This window comes from Thermobia domestica, chromosome 8 (genome assembly GCF_964235325.1).
Source record: "Thermobia domestica chromosome 8, izTheDome1.hap1.1, whole genome shotgun sequence".
Classification (NCBI taxonomy): domain Eukaryota; kingdom Metazoa; phylum Arthropoda; class Insecta; order Zygentoma; family Lepismatidae; genus Thermobia; species Thermobia domestica.
Window position 1 is genome coordinate 75,801,545 of NC_137461.1, and position 19,532 is coordinate 75,821,076.

The window sequence follows — 19,532 nt, forward strand, 5'->3', positions numbered from 1 at the left end:
TCTAGGTGGGAAATCTTCTCTGGAGATAGTGGATATGTAGCCACTATCAAAAGCTACTACCGACGGCTTGTAACCCATGTCTTAGTTGTAATGCACTACAATTCCGAGTTCTTCTATTAACATGCAAGTTCCAAATGCATAATTCATTAGCACTGCGACACCAAGCATTATTGAAGGAATCATGATCACGGTCTAGAGGCATAGATGATTGCATGACCGAGTTACGTTTGTTCGGTTGCAGAAGGAACTAGGTGCTCCAACAACATTTGCAATGATGTAAGAAGTAATGACTTCTTTCAATTGTGAACTCACATTTCCATTTCTGGATAAGTATTAACATTGTACACGTGTTGACATATCTCCGGTTTCATAACAGCTATTAATACCACTATTCGAGTTTTCTCATCATCATAATATTTATGTGCATTTTCGTACCAATTCTTTTGGATCACATACTTCACATCCTCACGCAAACATAGAACTTCGCATACCACGTACAGTACTAAAGAACAGATACTCAACATAGCATTCTATAAGTATTTCACTTAATCCTTTCAGGAGATATATTTATTCTTTCTCAACTAGATATTTCATATCATCATCGTGTAGCTCTTGGACTAACATAAATTCCCCTCATATTTTTTTGCAACCACACACACAACAAAATAAATGCTTCGTCTTTCTCGTTATATTCACTTTCTGTCCAGTTGTAAACTGCTCGTTTTTCAATATTCTGCAGATATTTGCACAGGACAGTGTTCATACAGAATCCTTGTGATATGCAGCTGCAGCTGCAAGGAGGTCAGAACAGGTGTGAAGCCTTTCCGCAACTTCGACTTCCCACGTGTCATTTCGGCTACTGCAGTGTGAAAGATACTTCCACAAATTTATAAAATTTCAGCTGTGTTAAACAGTTGACGTTCTGGGTTAGAAAATCAATCCTTTGACCAAAGAATAAACAATTCTTCTTCCAGTTGAACTCTGATGCAGATCTGCAGAGATGTTTCTTTCTAGGGGACGTAGTTTGTATCTCTTCTTCACTCTACTATTATGTTGTCACGCGAAACAGTCTTTGTGTACTTTCGCAATCAATTAAGTTTCTAGGTGGAAATGATTCTATCCCGAGTACCATAATTGTCCCGACGTTCGCTAAATGTTAAAAGTGTTAAATTCTTTGGATCCGACCTTCTGAAACTTACCACTTTTGTTGACTCCAAATTATGAGACAGATGTTTGCCTCATAGGCCTGTAAGTTAACGTATGAATATCATCGCCAGGTAGTCATTTCATATAACAGATGTTAATTTCTAGAATAGTGTAAAAATGCAGAAATACATTTGTAACTTTTGTAAAGATTGAGCTCAAAAATTGAATTATATATATATATATATATATATATATATATATATATATATATATATATATATATATTGAAAAGCCCTTTTTGAAAACACTCCATTAGCTTCGCTCAATTATAGAAGATAGATGGACGTAGAAATTCGAGCTATTAGTGTCTGTTTTCATTGAAAGAAAATATCATTTTTTGTACCACTTCCTTTTATTGTGCATTGACGCAGCTTTGAAGGAACGAAGAGAGCATGTAGTTGTGTAAAACTGTGTAATCTTTCACTTGGAAGGGATTAAAGTCCTCATGTGGATCACGTTGTTTACTATATAAAGTTATTCTATACAATAACATTTTATGAACTTTACATTTTAATTTCAGCAACTTTGTATCATCGTGGATGCATTATCTAATTTGGATAGCGGTGGGATTTTAAAGTATCAATCTTTGGTAAATTCTGCATCAAATGAGACCAAAGTCAGCTTTATGCGATTACTTTTACCTCGAATGCTGGTAAGCCCACTATAAAATGTGAGTTTCGAATCAAAGATGACACTTAAATGATTATGACTAGCAAATGTACCGTGTCCTGCGAAAACGAACTAAGCGCCACTTTCATACTTTTGAGAAAATTACGTTTAAAGGTTGATGTCCAGCATTAGTATAGCCGTAATCAAAAGTGAAATTATGTTTCTTTTTTTTTGGAAAGGTGTTGATTTTCCTCTCTTTTCGATTGTGCAAAACGTTTTAATGCTTATCAGGAACCAATCATCGCATTTACGTGGATTTTCAAAATTTGGCGCTTAGTTCACTTTTGCATAACACGGTACAAATGTGTAATAGAGGAATCACTGATATAGTATGTGGAGGGAACAGCAGACTTTTTCAGAGTAATGGAAATACTGTTATATTTCTTACTGTTAAATTCCAAGTGCGACATTTTCCATAACCGTGTAATGTAATTTATGTCTTCCTGTAGTGCAATAGTGTCGTAGAGACATGATATTTCTCTGTATAACTTACAATTATGGGCAAAAAGTAGAACACTAGCGTGAAATTATATGTGTAAGTAGAGTTTATCCGTATTCATGATAAACAGCAAGGGACACTTTCCTGAGGGGACCCTGTAAAATCATGGGTTGAGGTTAGATGTTGGGTGTTAGAACCACTGAAAGAACAAAGTATCTGTTTACGTTCCTTCAAGCAGCTGGTGATTAAAGAGAGAAATTCGCTATTTATAATAAACCTATTCGAAAGCTTGTGGAGAAGATAAATATGACTGAGAGAATCAAGGCCTTGGAGAGATCAAAGTAGATAACATGTAGGTGGGTATTGTTATTCATACATTTGACTAGACAGGAAGGTAGTGCCGCTTGAGCTCTTCGGTAGGAATTCGTGTTGAGAAGAGCAAGGTGAGGTGAATTTAAGTAGCCGGTCCTTTATAATTTCGCAAATTATTGATATTACAGATAGAAGGTATATTGGCCTGTAAGAGGATACATCATCTTTAAGATCAAATTTATATATTGGAGTCATGTAAGCTAGTTTCCAAATTTTGGGATAGTACATTTTCTTGAAACATGTAATAAATAAGATGAATAGAGGAACCGTAATGACTAAAGCAGCATTCTAGAGAAAGAGAGAACCAATATTGTATGGTCCAAGTGATATATATGGAGAGAGCAATTGTTGGTGAACCAGGACTTCGTCCGTGGGAGTAGAGAGGTTAAATAAGGTGTTCGAACTGATGAGGCGGAGACGGGGAAAGTGACTTGTAGAGGGATGGGAAGTAAATGTTTTGCAGGAGTATTTCGTAAAGACGCTTGGTCTTTGATAATCACTGACTTCGGTATTCTTATCTTGAAAGTTGCCGGTATGTCAGATTTCGATCTAGCTTTAATTACAGACCAAATGAGCTTAAAGTTACTATCAGTATAATCACCATTTGAGTCTATGTACTCGAAGTACTTACGTTGCTGTACCTTCTTGGTAAGAATTCTAAGTTTAGAGAAATGTTTGTATTTGTAGTCACTCGAATGTTATTCCATTCATTACACGCAAGCTTTCTGTTTTTAAGATCAGATAGTTCATTGTCAAACAAAACCCCAAACTTGTTCGATTTTCATGAATTTACAGCAACAACATAAAGTGAGGTTGAGTTAACACTGATGTAGGAAAGTCCAAAGAAGTTGCGACCTAATTTCGAGGAGGTGGTTTGTAGTTGTATAGTAGACAAAATCGATGCAATCATCCGAGGAATCGTGATCCGGAGGTAAAGGATTTCTGCATAGAAGTACGCAAGGAGGTTCTAAGTTATAGAGAATATAGTCAATATTACTTTTTGGGTGAGTATTACGCATATTATGCTGACCTTGTTATTGTTAAATACTTTCTCTTTGCTTAGTATTGTTATCGTTATATATTTAAATTCTTTCTCTCACTATTATTTTATTTGTTGTTATATACGTATTTGATATTTATGGTTGTTCTTAAATATTGATTACTTTCATGTATTTATTATTTTCACTTTTTGGGCGAGCTTTATGCATATTATGCTGGCCTTGTTATTGTTAAATACTTTCTCTTTGCTTAGTATTGTTATCGTTATATATTTATATTCTCTCTTGTCACTGTTATTTTATTTGTTGTTATATACGTATTTGATATTTATGGTTGTTCTTAAAAATTGATTAGTTTCATGTATTTATTATTTTCTTTTTTTGTTTTTGTATTTATTTTGGAGCATTTTTTATACTTAATATATTCCTTTTTTAATTTTATTTAGAGCAGTCCGTGTATTTGAGGAGTTTTGTTGATCGTAACAGGAACAAATACGCCGCGATGCTGACGTCTCCTTTATAACTCAGTCAATCAATCAATCGACATTCGATTAAGAACTTTCTGGCTACATGGCTAAAATCATTCACAAGCGAAACAATCGTGTACAGCTACTATTGTTTGAACAAACTCGCTGGGCAGACAGAAATGGCACTGGGCATAGCATAACTGTTTCTCAAAATATGAGAATTTCTCTCGATCAGTCAGTGTGATGCCTGTGCGTAGAATGTAAAAGATCGTCAATATAAGAGTTTGACAGACGCGTGGTTGTGATGGCAAGATGGCTGTCACAGAGTATCTCGGAACAGCTTCACTTATCGGGTGTTCACAAACAGGCATAGGTAGGGTGTTCCGATGACAAAGATAGGACGGTAAAACAAGCACGAAATCAAAACACATGGGATAGTCGCAATTCTTGAAAGATATCAGAATTCGCACAGTGTTGAAGTTGGTACAATAGAATAGGGTATAGATTGTTCCATAAGTAACAGCACTCTCTAAAGTATCAACAGTGGCTAAGGCACAATTATGTCTGAGCATACAGTTCACGGTGCAGTTAAATAAGAGCCTGTGTAAACGATTTCCCATTCCTGTATAGCCTGTATAAATGGTAACTGCATGGCATCTTTGATTGCGACTGGGATGGGCACGTGCCTTTCATCATTGGACCGATGGGTAATGGCACAACGTTGCATCCTCCGATAAATCACAATAATGTCATCATCGCATCGATAACTAAGTCAGAACTGGTTGCCTTCCAGGACGACAGCTGCCAAAAAACCTATTCTCTTGGGTGACAGCAAGCCATTTGTGGCTACATTATGATTTTAGAAACGTTTTAATAGTCATCAATGGGTCCCGGAGTGCTTGGGGATGGTACAGTAACTGCTATTATCTATCTAGAAAGCGTTGATCATGTATCCATTTATGTCGGAGATGTTTACAGCAGAGAATGGAAAATTTCAAATGGACTATGGTCCCTTCTACAAGACCAACCTTCTGCTGAAGTTGTTCGAAGAGCACAGTCGTGAATTTTAGTTGCTATGATGGCTCCCGGACACACTCAATCTTAACCCAATTTAAAACCTTCGGGAGGAGGGTATTGAACGTCAGATCCGAACTCATTGACGAGGTTTAGTGATTTGTCTTAATAATATAGAGTACCTTGTCTCCAGACACCTATAATGGTATCATTACTACTACTCCGAACCTTTTTCTGCTACTCTGAAGGGCACAAGTGAAGGCACTAGATTACATGTGAGTGCTCATAATATTATTGCTTTTCAATGTAATTACGACAAATTAATATATGAAAACTATAAAGCCCTGTTATTCATTTCCTGTTGCTCTTACGGTTAAATATATTTCAACGGGCATATATTTCAACAATAAACTACTTTCCACGCAATTTCCATTTAAAAGAAATAATAAATTCTTAAATGTTGTTATGTTTATTTGTGATTATCAAGGATAAAATAGACCGGCATATTTGACTATTATTGTTTAAACAACTTGTCTACTGGTAACTATCGTCTCATCATATTAAACATGTAATACAGAGTCCTCCCCAGAATAGTAGCAAGATAGTGTAGAAAGTTACTATCGTGTACATAATTTTTGTTTCTATACAGTATGAAATTATAGTAACAATAATAGACGAAAGAACACTTCTAAGTGCCAAAATAGTATAACATGACATAATTGAAGTCATCACAAAAGTCCGAGGGATTAGTGACACTTTTATGGATAAAGATCAGAGACGAGCAAGGTGTAATCATTGTTCCTCAATCACTCTGTATCAGAAAGTCACGTTCAGGTACTGCGAGACAAAGCAGAATCTGAATCTAAGCAAAAGAATCTTTTAATGGTGAAAATGTTTACATTTTATTCGTTTCCCTTTTATTCGGACAATATTAGCAACAATTAGATGTTAAAAATAAGAATGCAGGCCAAATGTTCTCCCTAATGTTCTAACTTTGATTTGTTCTCCCTAATACGAAACAGGTAGTGTTTTTAATGACTCTACTTGTACTAGTCATAGACGTCCTGTTATTTAGGAGACACACGGTTTATCCTGTTAACTATGGAACTCAGTATACATGTGATCGGTAGTTATATGGATTTATTGTAGTTCATTATATGCACCACTTTGTAAGTCACTTAATTACACAACAATTGTAATCCACCCCTGCTGGAACATGTAATCTATATACAACGAATCGACATAGAAAATTTCACTACGTACTGTTCGATGATCTATCACTAGTTTAGACTGTCCTCTATAGGAAATAAAATTTCATAGAAAATAAAACTTATGTTTAACGTCTCTGTCAAAAGTCAACCAACATGAGACAAGAATTACAATTTAACATAGGATCCAAATCGCATTAGCTGTCACCAGAAATCGAACATGAATCTTCAGCACCATAGATACCTACGTTATCCCATACTCAGGAGAAAGTTCGAGACTCTCTTTCGTAGTATCCAGTATGTTGTTACCTGCCCAAGCCGTAGCAGCACAATAATATATTTCTGGTGAGATCAGCGTAGTCTGGTAAGAAAAAAGGTGAATGGTATTTAGTACTCAAAACGTAGAATTTGGATAACATATTCCCCAATATCTTGACGATAGTTGAAAATCTTTTGCAAAATATTAGTAATAAATTCCGGTCTAGAAAGATGACCAAGGTAGGCAATATGTTGGCTTCTTGAGCAATGTGTTGGCTCAAAGAAATTATTTCAGTTTAGTTTTAGTATGTTGAAACTTCAAACTTATTCACACTAAGAACACCATGCACTTCACAGACACATTCCATTATGCGATGTTCCTTCGAATCAATAATTGATGTATACTTCATATTTGTGAAAACGTTGACTAAGATTCCAAGCTCATAACAATAGTAAAGTATATACGGTTTCCTAACAAATGTAAATGTTTATTTCCTCACCTCAGTTATTTTGTAATCCGAAAAGCAAAAGTCCTCCAATGCCATTCTTGGAAGAATTGGTATAGCGGGCATTAGCCTTTGGACTTCAGATATGAATGCAACCGTATAAGGCATCCTAAAAACAAAGAGAGTAATATTTAATATGCAAAACTAAAATAAAGTATTTTAAAATAATCGGATAATTACTGTCATCAATTCAGTTGAGAAATATAATTTGTCTGACGGAAAGAAAGTTTAAATGTAGGCTACGAGACTATATTTTGTAATTGTTTAAGATTAACAAGATAACTTATTGTTTTAATTTCTTGCTTTTCATATGACTAGTTAGGGATGGTGAATTGTTAACAAAGATTGATGCTTGCCTTCTCATATGACTGAAGAATGATAGTGAACAGTCCAATCCTACAACTTCCTCTATTTCCTTTTGAACATTTTTCTGAACCTCGGGATATAACACCAGGTATAGTATTATAAAACTTAATGTGTTGCTTGCAGTGTCCAAGCCAGCAAGCAGTATATCCAGTATTATATCATTGGCAGTTAAATCTGTAAATAGTAAAACAATTTTAACGTACAGTCTACTAAAGAAGAGACTTCAATAGAAGATTGTTTTATCCTTATAATAGTGTCTTTAAACTTCGCCATGAAACGCTGTGTTCTCCCAGATACATTACGCTACATGCTGCATGTGAAAAAGACTTTTATCTACAAGTTAGGAGAGATTAAGGATCTTCGCGATCATCATGTATTTTAAATGCATCTGTTTTCTGGCAGAAATACATAGTAACACTTTCCAACAAGTGAAGTTAAAAAAGAGTGTAGGTTGATGACTTTTTCAATGTCTCATAAGGCGATAATTGAACAATCCATTGAAATGTACGTCAACCTTGAAGGACCCAATACTCACTCAGAAATCTCAGAGAAAATAAAAATAGGTTAGAAATAATCTGGAATCAACATTTGCGAAATTACAGGTATTTTTTAACCAATGAGAAGAGAAATCAGGTACACGACGGTGACTAATCACAAGTAATCGGATTATCTGATAGAATTTAGGTCTTAAAACAAAGCACAAATGTTAAGTCCAAGCTTTAACACAACGCATTCATCCAACCGGAGATGCCATACAGACAGCTCTGTGAACACTACCTAGTTGTTGATAAATGGCGTCATATTATTATTGTACATCAGAAGTGGTCTATTTGATCTGCTGAAAGCAATTGCATGCAATTCACTATACTCCTATTCGTGAAAGGAAGTATACAATATGGGTTCGTAATTGCAATGAAAGTTTCCTCAAAGAGTTAATGGTAATACCAACCTTCTGCATTAAGAATGCTTAGTATACTCATAGTAGCATCTAATGTAGATGAAAATGCTGTTTATTATACAAAATAATTCTTAGATCTCACATATTGCCATCATGTCATTGCTTAGCAGTGAGACTGGCGAAACCCACATCCAACTAAACATTACCAAAACAACGGCGGCCTAAAAGATTCAAATGGAATAACAGACATTTATCAGGGTCCCCATGAGGACACATTCAAACAAAATCCAAAGATGAATCACCATTTACCATTGTGCTATTGTTCTATTATAGCGGAAGATTACAAAATCCATGGCACTATTGTCGAGGGATTTTCTAAAATATCAGGGACGATGAGGCTAGGCTGTGTTAAACAGGAGCCCCTTTTAATGAAAGCTAAAATATCGTACATTTGTCAATCGCCTGGACCATCATATTGAACAGGAATGGTGCTTAAAAAGAAGTTTTCGACCTACAGCAAGCGGATGCAATACACAACCATAGTAGTATGCATTGGTTACTTCTGGGCCAAAAATCTAGGCCAACTCATTTTGGACGTATCTTTGACTAGCACAGAAGGGCCCAAGAAACTAATACTAAGCTACATAAACTTTATAAAACCATAAAAACTTACATCTAAAAACTCTGTAACATAAATAAATTTTCAAAGTAAAAACCAGCAAAACCTGTGCACAGGTGGACGTGAGAGGACTTACGCCTTTCTCTTATTTATTTATTTGGTTTTGCTTTTGGCTGCCTCTCAGGATCCTTTTTCTGTCTGTTTCTCTTTCTGCAGCTTCTATTGCTGCTTCTGTTGTGGACCTCAGAAGACTTACGCCTTTCTCTTACTTGTTTGTTTGGTTTTGCTTTTGCCTGCCTCTCAGGCTCCTTTTTCTGTCTGTTTCTCTTTCTGCTGCTGCTTCTCTTGTGCCTCCGTTTTCCTTTCCCGACTAGCGTTAGTCTCAATTCACGTCAACTCCCTCTGATCTGTTTGGCTTGTATAGGAGAAAGTGAAAATCCTTCTTCTGGCTTGGATTCGATTCGAACCTGCGACGTCGACCACGCCGATAACTACTCACAGTTGGCCAGAACATGAGCGAGTCCGCTCGGCTAACACAAACTCAAGGAAATGTAGTGAAAACCAGTAATTATATACGAACAAATACTTCTACAAGCAACGCCATCTGTTAGCAAAGTGATAAACTAAACGATATGCAACGCCATCTATTGTGTAAGTAGGTAACTGCTTGAATATGTTCACCTAGTCGGAAAATTTAAAACGAAAAATATGAAAATTATAGATATCTCGGTTCCTATGAGATAGAGGGCTGATATTTAATTTTTGGTAATTATTGCTTGGCTTACCCATAAGTGTTGGCGACATATAAAATTAAAAAATCACTAAGTCTAGTAACAAATTTGGTCCTAAGTTTGCAACACTGCAAAAATAAAAAATCAGATATTTGAAAAATAAAAATACTACCATAATCTACATAAAATTCAAAGAGTTATCTAAAGAATAATTTTCTCCTGAAAACTCAAAAATTAACCCGTAAAAAATTTCCGAAAGTTTGAATTTGTTATAACTTCGTCAAATATTAACCGATTTTGAAAATTCAAACGGTAATCTATAGAGATGTAAATTTACTATCTGTTGACTGTCTTGTAGGTTGCATAACCTTAACAATACTATTACAAAAACTCAAATAACTCCCTTATTTATATATAGATCTTTAAAATTCAAATGACATTGCGTTCTGTATGTCTGAAGGTCTCAGTTTTATAGCTTTGTAACCATAAAACTCTTAAAATCAATTAACTATAATTTAAAACATACTTAAAATTAGAAGTTTGGATACTGACAATGAGAAGTTCTGCTAATCTCGTTCTCTATAGGAGACAATGATTTCTTAAACTCAGTCCATTGGCCATAATTCAAGCTGAATAGACAACCGTTAATATCAAAAACTACTTGGACTTCGGTTTGCACATTTTTTAAAATTACATTGAAATTATTAGTAAGTATAAACTTCTTTTGGGGATCCATTCTAACCACTTTATTTTTTACTTTAGAATTTTTTTTAATTATTTTCGTTACTTTTTGGATTCATTTGTAAAGTAAAACTAAACCTTCGTACTTAACAAACAGCTTATAATGTTTCATATCTTTCAACACTTGCTCAGTATCGTCATTATAACTTTGTGGTAATAACGTTATATAATTCTCATCTAAATATACTAAAACTCTTTGACCATAACGTTGTGTTTGAATCAATTTCCATAATATTATCTCGTATGGTTTAACTTTTCCTAGCTCATCTATGCGAAGGAATCTCAAAGCTTTAACGTCATTTTTCTTATCAAATAACTAGCCATAGCTTCGTATTTGTTATAAGGAAAATGGTCGTTTTATGAAAAAATCATAAAATCGCTTCCCATTTAAAATTTACATACAGAACTCAACAGTTGGATAATTGTCTTTTAGACCAGTGTATTTGATTTTAAATCCATTCTTAGTGATCTGATCAATAATTTTATCTGTTAAACGTTTTGTAAATCTAGTTGGAAGAAAGACCTTAAATTCTTTGCATTCAACTAAAATGCTCTGTCGAAACTTAGTTTTAATCCTTTCTATTTTCACAATCTTATATTCTATATATATTTCTAATTCTCTTAATCCAATAACTTATTTTTGCTAAGACCTCGAAGTTTATTTAAAAGCTCAATATGACTCGCCATCATATTTATTATATAGAAAATCAATGACCACTCTTCAATTTTTATCTTAAACAAAAACTTTTTAATCATTTTTGCTAATTTCGTTTATGGAAAACTTCCATAAACAATACAAAATACATTTAACTATCTAAAACTCTTCTACTACTTACTCATTCTTAGGTCATGTGTAAAGTTCTTTTGTCCAATTAAACAATATAGTATGATTTAGCTACAGCTTCTGCAAAGTCTACTACAATCTTTATGTTTGTTCTCTCATTTACCGTTACATTCTTCCTCTTACTACAATTAATCACATACATTGGTCTGTTATCTATAAACTCTTTAGGATCAAAGTACATTTCGGTATTACCACATGTTATTCTCTTAAATACAGTATAATCTTCGTTCATCTTAAAATAAGCTGTTAGCAATTTCTAAGTTTCTTGTTTCTTTTGGAAATACCTCATTGCTTCCATTTTTAAGATAGATATTCTTTACGTTACAATGATCGAAGTTACTTGCATCTGCTGCACTTGTATCAGTTTGGAACATTACAACTACGAAATCAGTCATATCAAATTGTCTAGAATTAAATTGAGTACTAACATCGAACTCCAAGAAAGAACCTACAACAGTCTTTTGAACGCATTGGTAAGTATGGAATGAAAACATGATTTTAGGTTCTTTAAAATATTCATCTTTAACTTGTTTTCGGAATTAGATTCCTATTCAATAATAGGCATTCCTATCTCCATATTCTTTATTGTTGTTTTTCCATCATGAGGAGCTGTTGCGCCTGCTCCTGTTCCAGCCCATTTGTACAAGACATCGTTATTGTTATTAGCTATTGTAAATGTTATTCTCAATCCACCTTTCCACATAACCTCTTTATAATCACTTAAGAAGCCTGGAATTAATCTTAATGGGTATAAAACGCTAACGGCCTTTCGTAGACCAAGTTAATCATCTGTTTCAAATCCTGCTTGTTTTAGATTTTCAACTTCTGGTTTGGAAATCTTTAATGTTCCAATAGCTGTAGACGTTATTGCGGGTAGTTCAATTTTATCTATAACAACTTCACGCTTTCTAACCTCCATTTGAGAAAAGAAGAATGCTAAGAAGTTATCTACATGTTTTATAGTATCATTTCAACCAAATGTTCCTCCAGCTGATGCACCAACAACTTCAAAAGTCATATGACAATCTGCTTTGTGTGGATGTATAAACCCAGCCCTCATATCGAAATCAAACTCAAAATCTTTGTTAGCTTCATTCAAATTATTAAATGTTCTTGTGTTAGATTTAAAACTCTGTAAGTCGTAACTCTCAATACTATCCATTTCTTATAAAGAAAATCTTGAAACATCCCTTTTATGGAATGTATCCATAAAAGAATTATACATAATAAAATTAAACAACTTATAATCCCCATCCTAACTCAACCTTAGCATTCATGGCAGGACCAACTCCAAAAGCAGCTAATCGTTCAACAATTGATGCATCACTACTAAATGCTGTATTCCATGCTTTAGTTTCTAGTTCCTTATCTGCAATATGTCTTGACTCTGTATCTTTATTGTTTCTGTAGTATATATCGTGTTCTTTACTAGCCTCATCTAATGGGTTAATACCTTTATCTCCTCTTTCTAATCTTTCTTGTAGCTTCGTAAAAGACTCGCAGTACGAAAATCTTGATATATGTAACTCTGGTATTCCCTTCATGTTTAAAATCTTATTCATTAGTCCTTGTCAAAGCTTCTCATCATTCCAGAATCGTGGTGGTAATATATTTAAGATTTTAATCAAATAACCTTTACCTTTCTGATCATTAGGAATAAATTGCGAAAGCTTATTATTAATCATACTCACTATACCTACTTTCTTATTATAAAATTTATTATTACCAGCCTTTTCTTCTCCATCTATAACTATTAACCGATCAATTAACTTTCTCACATCATCCATCCATATATATTCTTTAGGTATCTCGGTATATTGTTTAATTCCTTCACCAGTCCTTTTAGGTGTCGTGTTCTTTTTAGGAGTTGGAGGTAAAGATGGTTTAATATAATTATCCCAAATAGGCTTGATGGAGGTAAAGATGGTTTAATATAATCATCCCAAATAGGCTTGATAATATTAATGTAATTAGAACCTCTATTAGATGCTACTTTTTTATCTCGATTATATTTCTGGAAGGCAGCATCTGATTCTATTATTATTTCCTTGTACTGTTCAAAATCGTCATCATCATAATCTTCAATGATTTTATTAGCATTCATCGTTAACAATTCCCATAGACCTTCTGTTTCTTTATAAGTTTCACCATTAATTATGAAATCATCACCATTCAATTTAACTTCAGAATTTCCTAACTTATTTATTATTCTTCCATCTTCTTCAACATCTCTTATTCCAAACACACTATCATTTCTTTTGCTATAATATTTCGTTGCAATCTTACCAAATGCTTGTGCTGTTGTTAAAGGCTCTACTCCATCAACTTTATCTTTAATTTGTTTTTTCATTTGTTTTATTTCTCCTGTTATAGGTGTATCACTACTATTTGGAGGACTATCATAAGTTATCTTTTTAGGTGTTTCTAGCAGACTAGGACATATTGAAGCCGTTTTATGTACAGCTGGAACAAGTTCAGTTATTAGATTATTATTTTGTTCTTTTACTTCTTTGATCTCACTTCCTAAATTTTGGTTAGATTCAATTACAGGTTGTTCTTGCGTCTTAAATTTATCATATATACCTGCTCTTTCTTTCTTCCAAGATTTGAAGCTTTTTATCAAGAACTCATTTAACTTAATATTCTTATGAATTTCTTTCTCATCCGTTTATTATATAGAAAACAAACAGTCAATAAACATCAAAAAACGTCATAAAACGTGAAAAACTTCAAAAAACATAAATCGTTAAAACGTAAAAACGTGAAAAAATGTCAAACGTTTAAAAAGTGTTTTATCTTGTTCCTATACTTACCATTGCTTACCTTCCTTGTCATATCAATTACTATAAAACCATAATTTTCTTGCCAACATTTTGAACATATCTCTTTAAATTTATCATATGGCATATCTCCTCCAACACACTCATTATACACATGTTTAAGATTAGTATCATCTTGTCTAAATACGCATAGGAAGTTAATGTTATCTCTTATAAGCTGTTTAGGTACTTTTGAATATGTCTGTGCAAGATGGAAACAGTCTAAATGTCTATGTCTACCTCTCGTAAAGTAATATCTAACAGTCTGTTGGTTATCTAAAATGTAATAATCAAACACAACGACAGAGTATTTTTCGCATTCATCAATAGGTAAAATACAATCATTACTGCTTAAGAACGTTGCTATTGGCTTCTTAAACTTTAGTTCTGCTTTTTCAAATCGTTCTTTTAACTGCTCATACTTTGGCTGGTTCATGCTTTTAGAATATATGTAGAAGCAATTATTGTTTAACCAACATGGCTATAATAAAAAGTTAAATAACAGAAAATCTTACCACAACCAGATGGACCCACAATAAGGCACCGAATATCATCAGGTATAAATTCTCCATTTCTTTTCTTAGCTGTTGTTTCGTTTATCATTTCTTTTACATCCCAATTAATAGTTTTCTTAATCATTTATTATAGAGAATATTTTGATTCAGACCCGATAAATCGTCGAATCCCTGAGTGCTAGCATCTTTTATGATCTTGTAACTTTAAGTTGTTCTCTGATCTTATGCAACGTATCTTTCATATATTCGTTATCCATTTCGCCATTTAATGTTATTATCATCCCTAACTGTTCTTTAAATGAGTTAACACAAGTGACAATGGTTTTATATTGATCTTTTCTTTTGCTTATGTTTAACTTAGAAGACAAACCTGTTATAATAGCACTTCCAGTCGCAAGAGACGTTGTTAATATTGAGTAAATTGTTACGGGTATAAAAATATTAATAAACCCAGTTGTTGCAGAAAGTATAACCTATAACGTAATCAAAGCGTAGCATGCATATCTAACAATTCGTAGTTTTCTCTTTTTCTTCTTTAACCTGTATTCTAACTTTTGAATGATATCTTCTATTAACTTGATTACTTTCTCTCTTGGAATATCTCTAGGCAAATCAAACTTGTTCATTTATTATATAATAAATGGCGAAGGTATTTAAGTTAACGAGTGATACTTCTGTTTTAAAGAAGAAACTCCATTACGAAATAAACAATAGTAGCAACTATTTAAGTGTAGGACTAGTTGGGTTTTACAGTACATATCTAACTCTAAACATTACAGAAAAAAATAATAAATTAACATTTTGTAGTAACTTTCCTGACTTTCCTAATCTTAGAGAACAACTCACAGTTCAACCTGGTCAATAAAATTTAAAAGAATTAGAAGAATATATTAAATCAAATCTTCCATACACTCAATGCTTTTAAAAATATGAAATTTACTGAGGACAGAGAAAAATTGGAGTTAAAATATTTAGTGGGCATTGTGATATAACCTTAGATACCATTAATACTGTATTAGGTTTTAGTGAGATAAACTTAGCTAGTAACATAGAACATGTTGGAGATAAGGTACAAAAGTTTCATACGTTCGATACAATTAATGTTCACTGTAATATAGCAGATGGTATGTTTGTTAAATATACTGAGTACACACATAGAGAAACAGGAACTATAGCATCATTTAAAAAAGATGCCGAGTTTAAACATAGTATTATTTTCGAGCCTTCTTATCCATTATTTTTCCCTATATCTAAAGACAAGGTTGATAATTTTGAGATAATGATAACAGATGAGAATGATTCTTTAATTGATTTTGGTGGAGCTACAACAACTGTACTTTTACAAACCAAGATTTCCTCTTAAATAAATAGGAAGATGTTTTCTATTAAAGGTTGTATGTTTAGTGTTCCTTACAGTGAACTAAAGGATTCAAATATCGATCATGTATTAACAAGGAGACAACTTAGCCATAAATCTAAGAAAATTAAAGAAGGTAAAGGAATGGATTTAACTCTAACTACTACACAAATGAAAGAGATTAAAAAAGAATATATGGGTGATTTTATCTTTACAATTTCAGCCATTCTAGCAGCTTTAGGAGCAGTTGGCTAATTAGCAGATGGTGCAGCAGCGATTACTAAAACTGTTCAGGATGTTAAGAAAAATAAACAAGAACTTGAAGAACAAAAAAGGCTCAATATGGTTATAGAAGAAAAACTAGGAGCAGGTAAACCAAAGAAGTCAAAAACGTAAAACCATTCACCACCTTCGATATAGAGAGGTTCGTTAAAGAATTAAAAATAAAACGATTTAGAGGTTTATTTATTAGTGTCGAACTTCCACAAAAACCCTATGTAAATTAGTGTGGTATAGTTAATTTCGGTAAATCAGAAAACATTGGTACTCATTTGATATGCTATTGGAAACATAACGTAAAGTATGTGTTCGATTCTTATGGTGGTATTCCTCCTAAACAACTAGTATAATATCTTGGTACCGAAAACTTATTTTAAAATGACGAACGAATACAAGACTTTAATTCAGTTATATGTGATCATCTTTGTGTTAAGGTTTTAAATCTTCAATATCAAGGGCATTCTTTTAGTCACGTTATGTATATGACTAAAAATGATTAAATATTATTAAGTTTAAGTGCTTTTATGGTTTGTATTCATAAAAGATTTGTTTAGGATAAATATGGAAGCTATACACAATAAATTCTTAGATTATTTAAAGAAGCATATGGATGAACTAGATGCACTAGATAGATATAATTTTTATGAGTGTTTTGAGGATGTTAGCGAGATAGACTTAAAAGATAGAAATAACGTATATAACGTTATCGATTTATGGAGAACGTTAATACCTAAATTTTTGTACACGGATGAAGAGTTGGAAAAGTTACGTCCAATAATTACCTTGAAGGAGTTGTTGTATTTAATTATAGCTCTAGACCATTAGAATGCAGTAATTGTGGTAGTAAGTCATTAACAAAAGGTATGAGTAGCTACATTTGTAATGATTGTTCTGTAGAGAGTGGTTGGGTTTAAAGTACTAAGGAAGAAATAAAAGCTGGTTGTGCAAGAAAACCATGGTATGACACTACAAAAAAATTTAAGTTACAGTTATCTCGTTTGCAAGCTTTACAGGATAAAATTATTTTCGAAAATGTGTTCAAGGTGTTAAATGATGAATTTAGAAATATACCAAAATATTTAATATCAACAAAGGATGTTCTAGAAGTACTAAAGAAAAACAAATACACAAAATATTATGATGATGTCTATTTAATACACTATCACTACCGATCATAAACCATTAAAATTACGACATATGGAAGAAACACTTATAAACGAGTTCGAAAACTTATCCGAGGCCATTAGAGAACTGTATTCGAAAAGAGCATTGTTTATTAACTTATAATGTGTATTGTACTATCTGCTGAAAAAGCATGATGTTCATGTTGATATTGATTTTAAAGACTCACCTCAACAAATAGAGATTTTAAAAAAATGTTATGAAAAATTAGTGTGGGCATTTTCTTTATAATAAAATGAGTATGGATATATTTGGTAATGTTGCAGATAGAAAAGGTGATGATGATATTAGTGAAGAAAAATTAAAATTGTTGGAGAATTTAAATCATGATGTTAGCGTAAGTCAACTTAGGTCAATAGAAGCTCAATTAGAGAAAGATAGGAAACGATTTGAAGATGCATTAGAAACGTTACAAGACATATACATAAAGAAAGAAGATTTTCAAAAGATTAGAATGGATACTACTAAATAGATTATGCAGAAAGAAACCTTACCTCTATTATATCGATTGAGAACTAAGAATGTTAAAGGCCCAATCTTTAGAATATTCAATCTTTCTAATGGTTATAAGTTTCTTTATAATGGAAAAATAATGCACATGGAATTAAGTTTGGATAAATACTTTCTAGAGGTGTATTTGGGTGATACTTTGATTGAAAATTTACATTTTAGCTTTAACAAGAATGATATAATTACAATTAAACCAAATAAAAATTCTGCTATGGAAGAAGGGCAATTATTGTTTGTTGTAATGTACATAGAAAGAGAACTTTCCTAAAGGCGTTTGCTATATAATGAATATGGATATTTTTGTAATGCTAAAAGTAAAAACGAAGAGCTTAAATTTAAAATAGATAAAGTTTTTACATCAAATAACACATCCTGGGTTGATTTTAAGAATAAAGATTGGTTGATGTATCTAATGCTATCGATAAACGAGATGTTGTAACATTAGAACAGCTTGAATCAGCAAAAAGAAAAATTTCATTTACTTACACGAAAAGAAATTGTTGAATTACCATGTCGATTGGCAGAAGATTATGGTGGGAAACCAGTCTTTTTTATATAATTTAGCTGCCGCCTACCAATATCTTTATAGAGATAGATTAATGCATATAGTATCAAGTCTCAATTTATATCTTATAGACATATTTTTAAATGACGCTCTAGTTGAAAGATTTCCATTACACTTTAATATAAATGATGAGTTAAAAATTAGGCCATCCAAAGATTCGGATTTGAAACAAGGCAAATTATTAATGCTTATTATGTATATAGAAAGAGAAGATGAAGGTGAAAACAAATAAAATGATGGTAATGTTAAGAGTTTAGTATTAGGTAATGATGATGAATATGAACTTTTTTCATGATTTTCTATATAGAATAAATAATAATAATAATGTATTGCGTTAAATGTAAGAAATCAACAGATACGAAGAAAGATACCATTAGAATTGAACAAACAAAGAATGGAAAATATCTAAAGAAAGGTATTTGTTCTGTATGCGGTGTTACTAAAGCTCAATTCGTTAAAAAGAAAGATTGACTATATGATGTTAAAGGTGTTAAAGAAGACATTATAGAAGAAAATCACAAACCATGTAGAAAAACTTTGACAGACTAAGTGTAGTTATAAAAGGTATCGATGATCTTTGGGAAGCTGATCTTTTGGAAATGGATAGCGGAGTATTAAAAGGTGTTTCCAAATTAAATAAAGGCTATAAGTATCTGCTGACGATTATAGATGTGTTTTCGAAATATGCGTTTGCTGTTCCTGTTAAAGATAAGAGCGGTAAGAATGTTAGAGAAGCACTCCAATCCATATTAAGAACGAGAAAGCCTAGTAACTTACAAACTAATCAAGGCAAAGAGTTTTACAATAAAGAGTTAAAGAAGTTAATGGAGGAAAATGAGATTAATCATTACTCAACTTATAGTGGTAAGAAAGCTTCTGTTGTTGAGAGATTTAATAGGACACTTAAACAAAACATGTGGAAAAGATTCACAACACAAGGAAATTATAAATGGATTGAGATATTACCAA

General features: G+C 32.6%; 1 protein-coding gene across 1 annotated transcript in view; it reads right to left on the minus strand.

Annotated features, from left to right (window-relative positions):
- Positions 1-19,532, minus strand: part of LOC145692176 (methyl farnesoate epoxidase-like) — a 114,118-nt gene that overhangs the window by 15,838 nt on the left and 78,748 nt on the right. The window contains exons 6-7 of the mRNA XM_081767474.1: positions 7,494-7,677; positions 7,132-7,246 (exon numbers count right to left, since the gene is read on the minus strand). Coding sequence (XP_081623600.1) covers positions 7,132-7,246; positions 7,494-7,677 — 299 coding nt within the window. The remainder of the gene's footprint in view (positions 1-7,131; positions 7,247-7,493; positions 7,678-19,532) is intronic.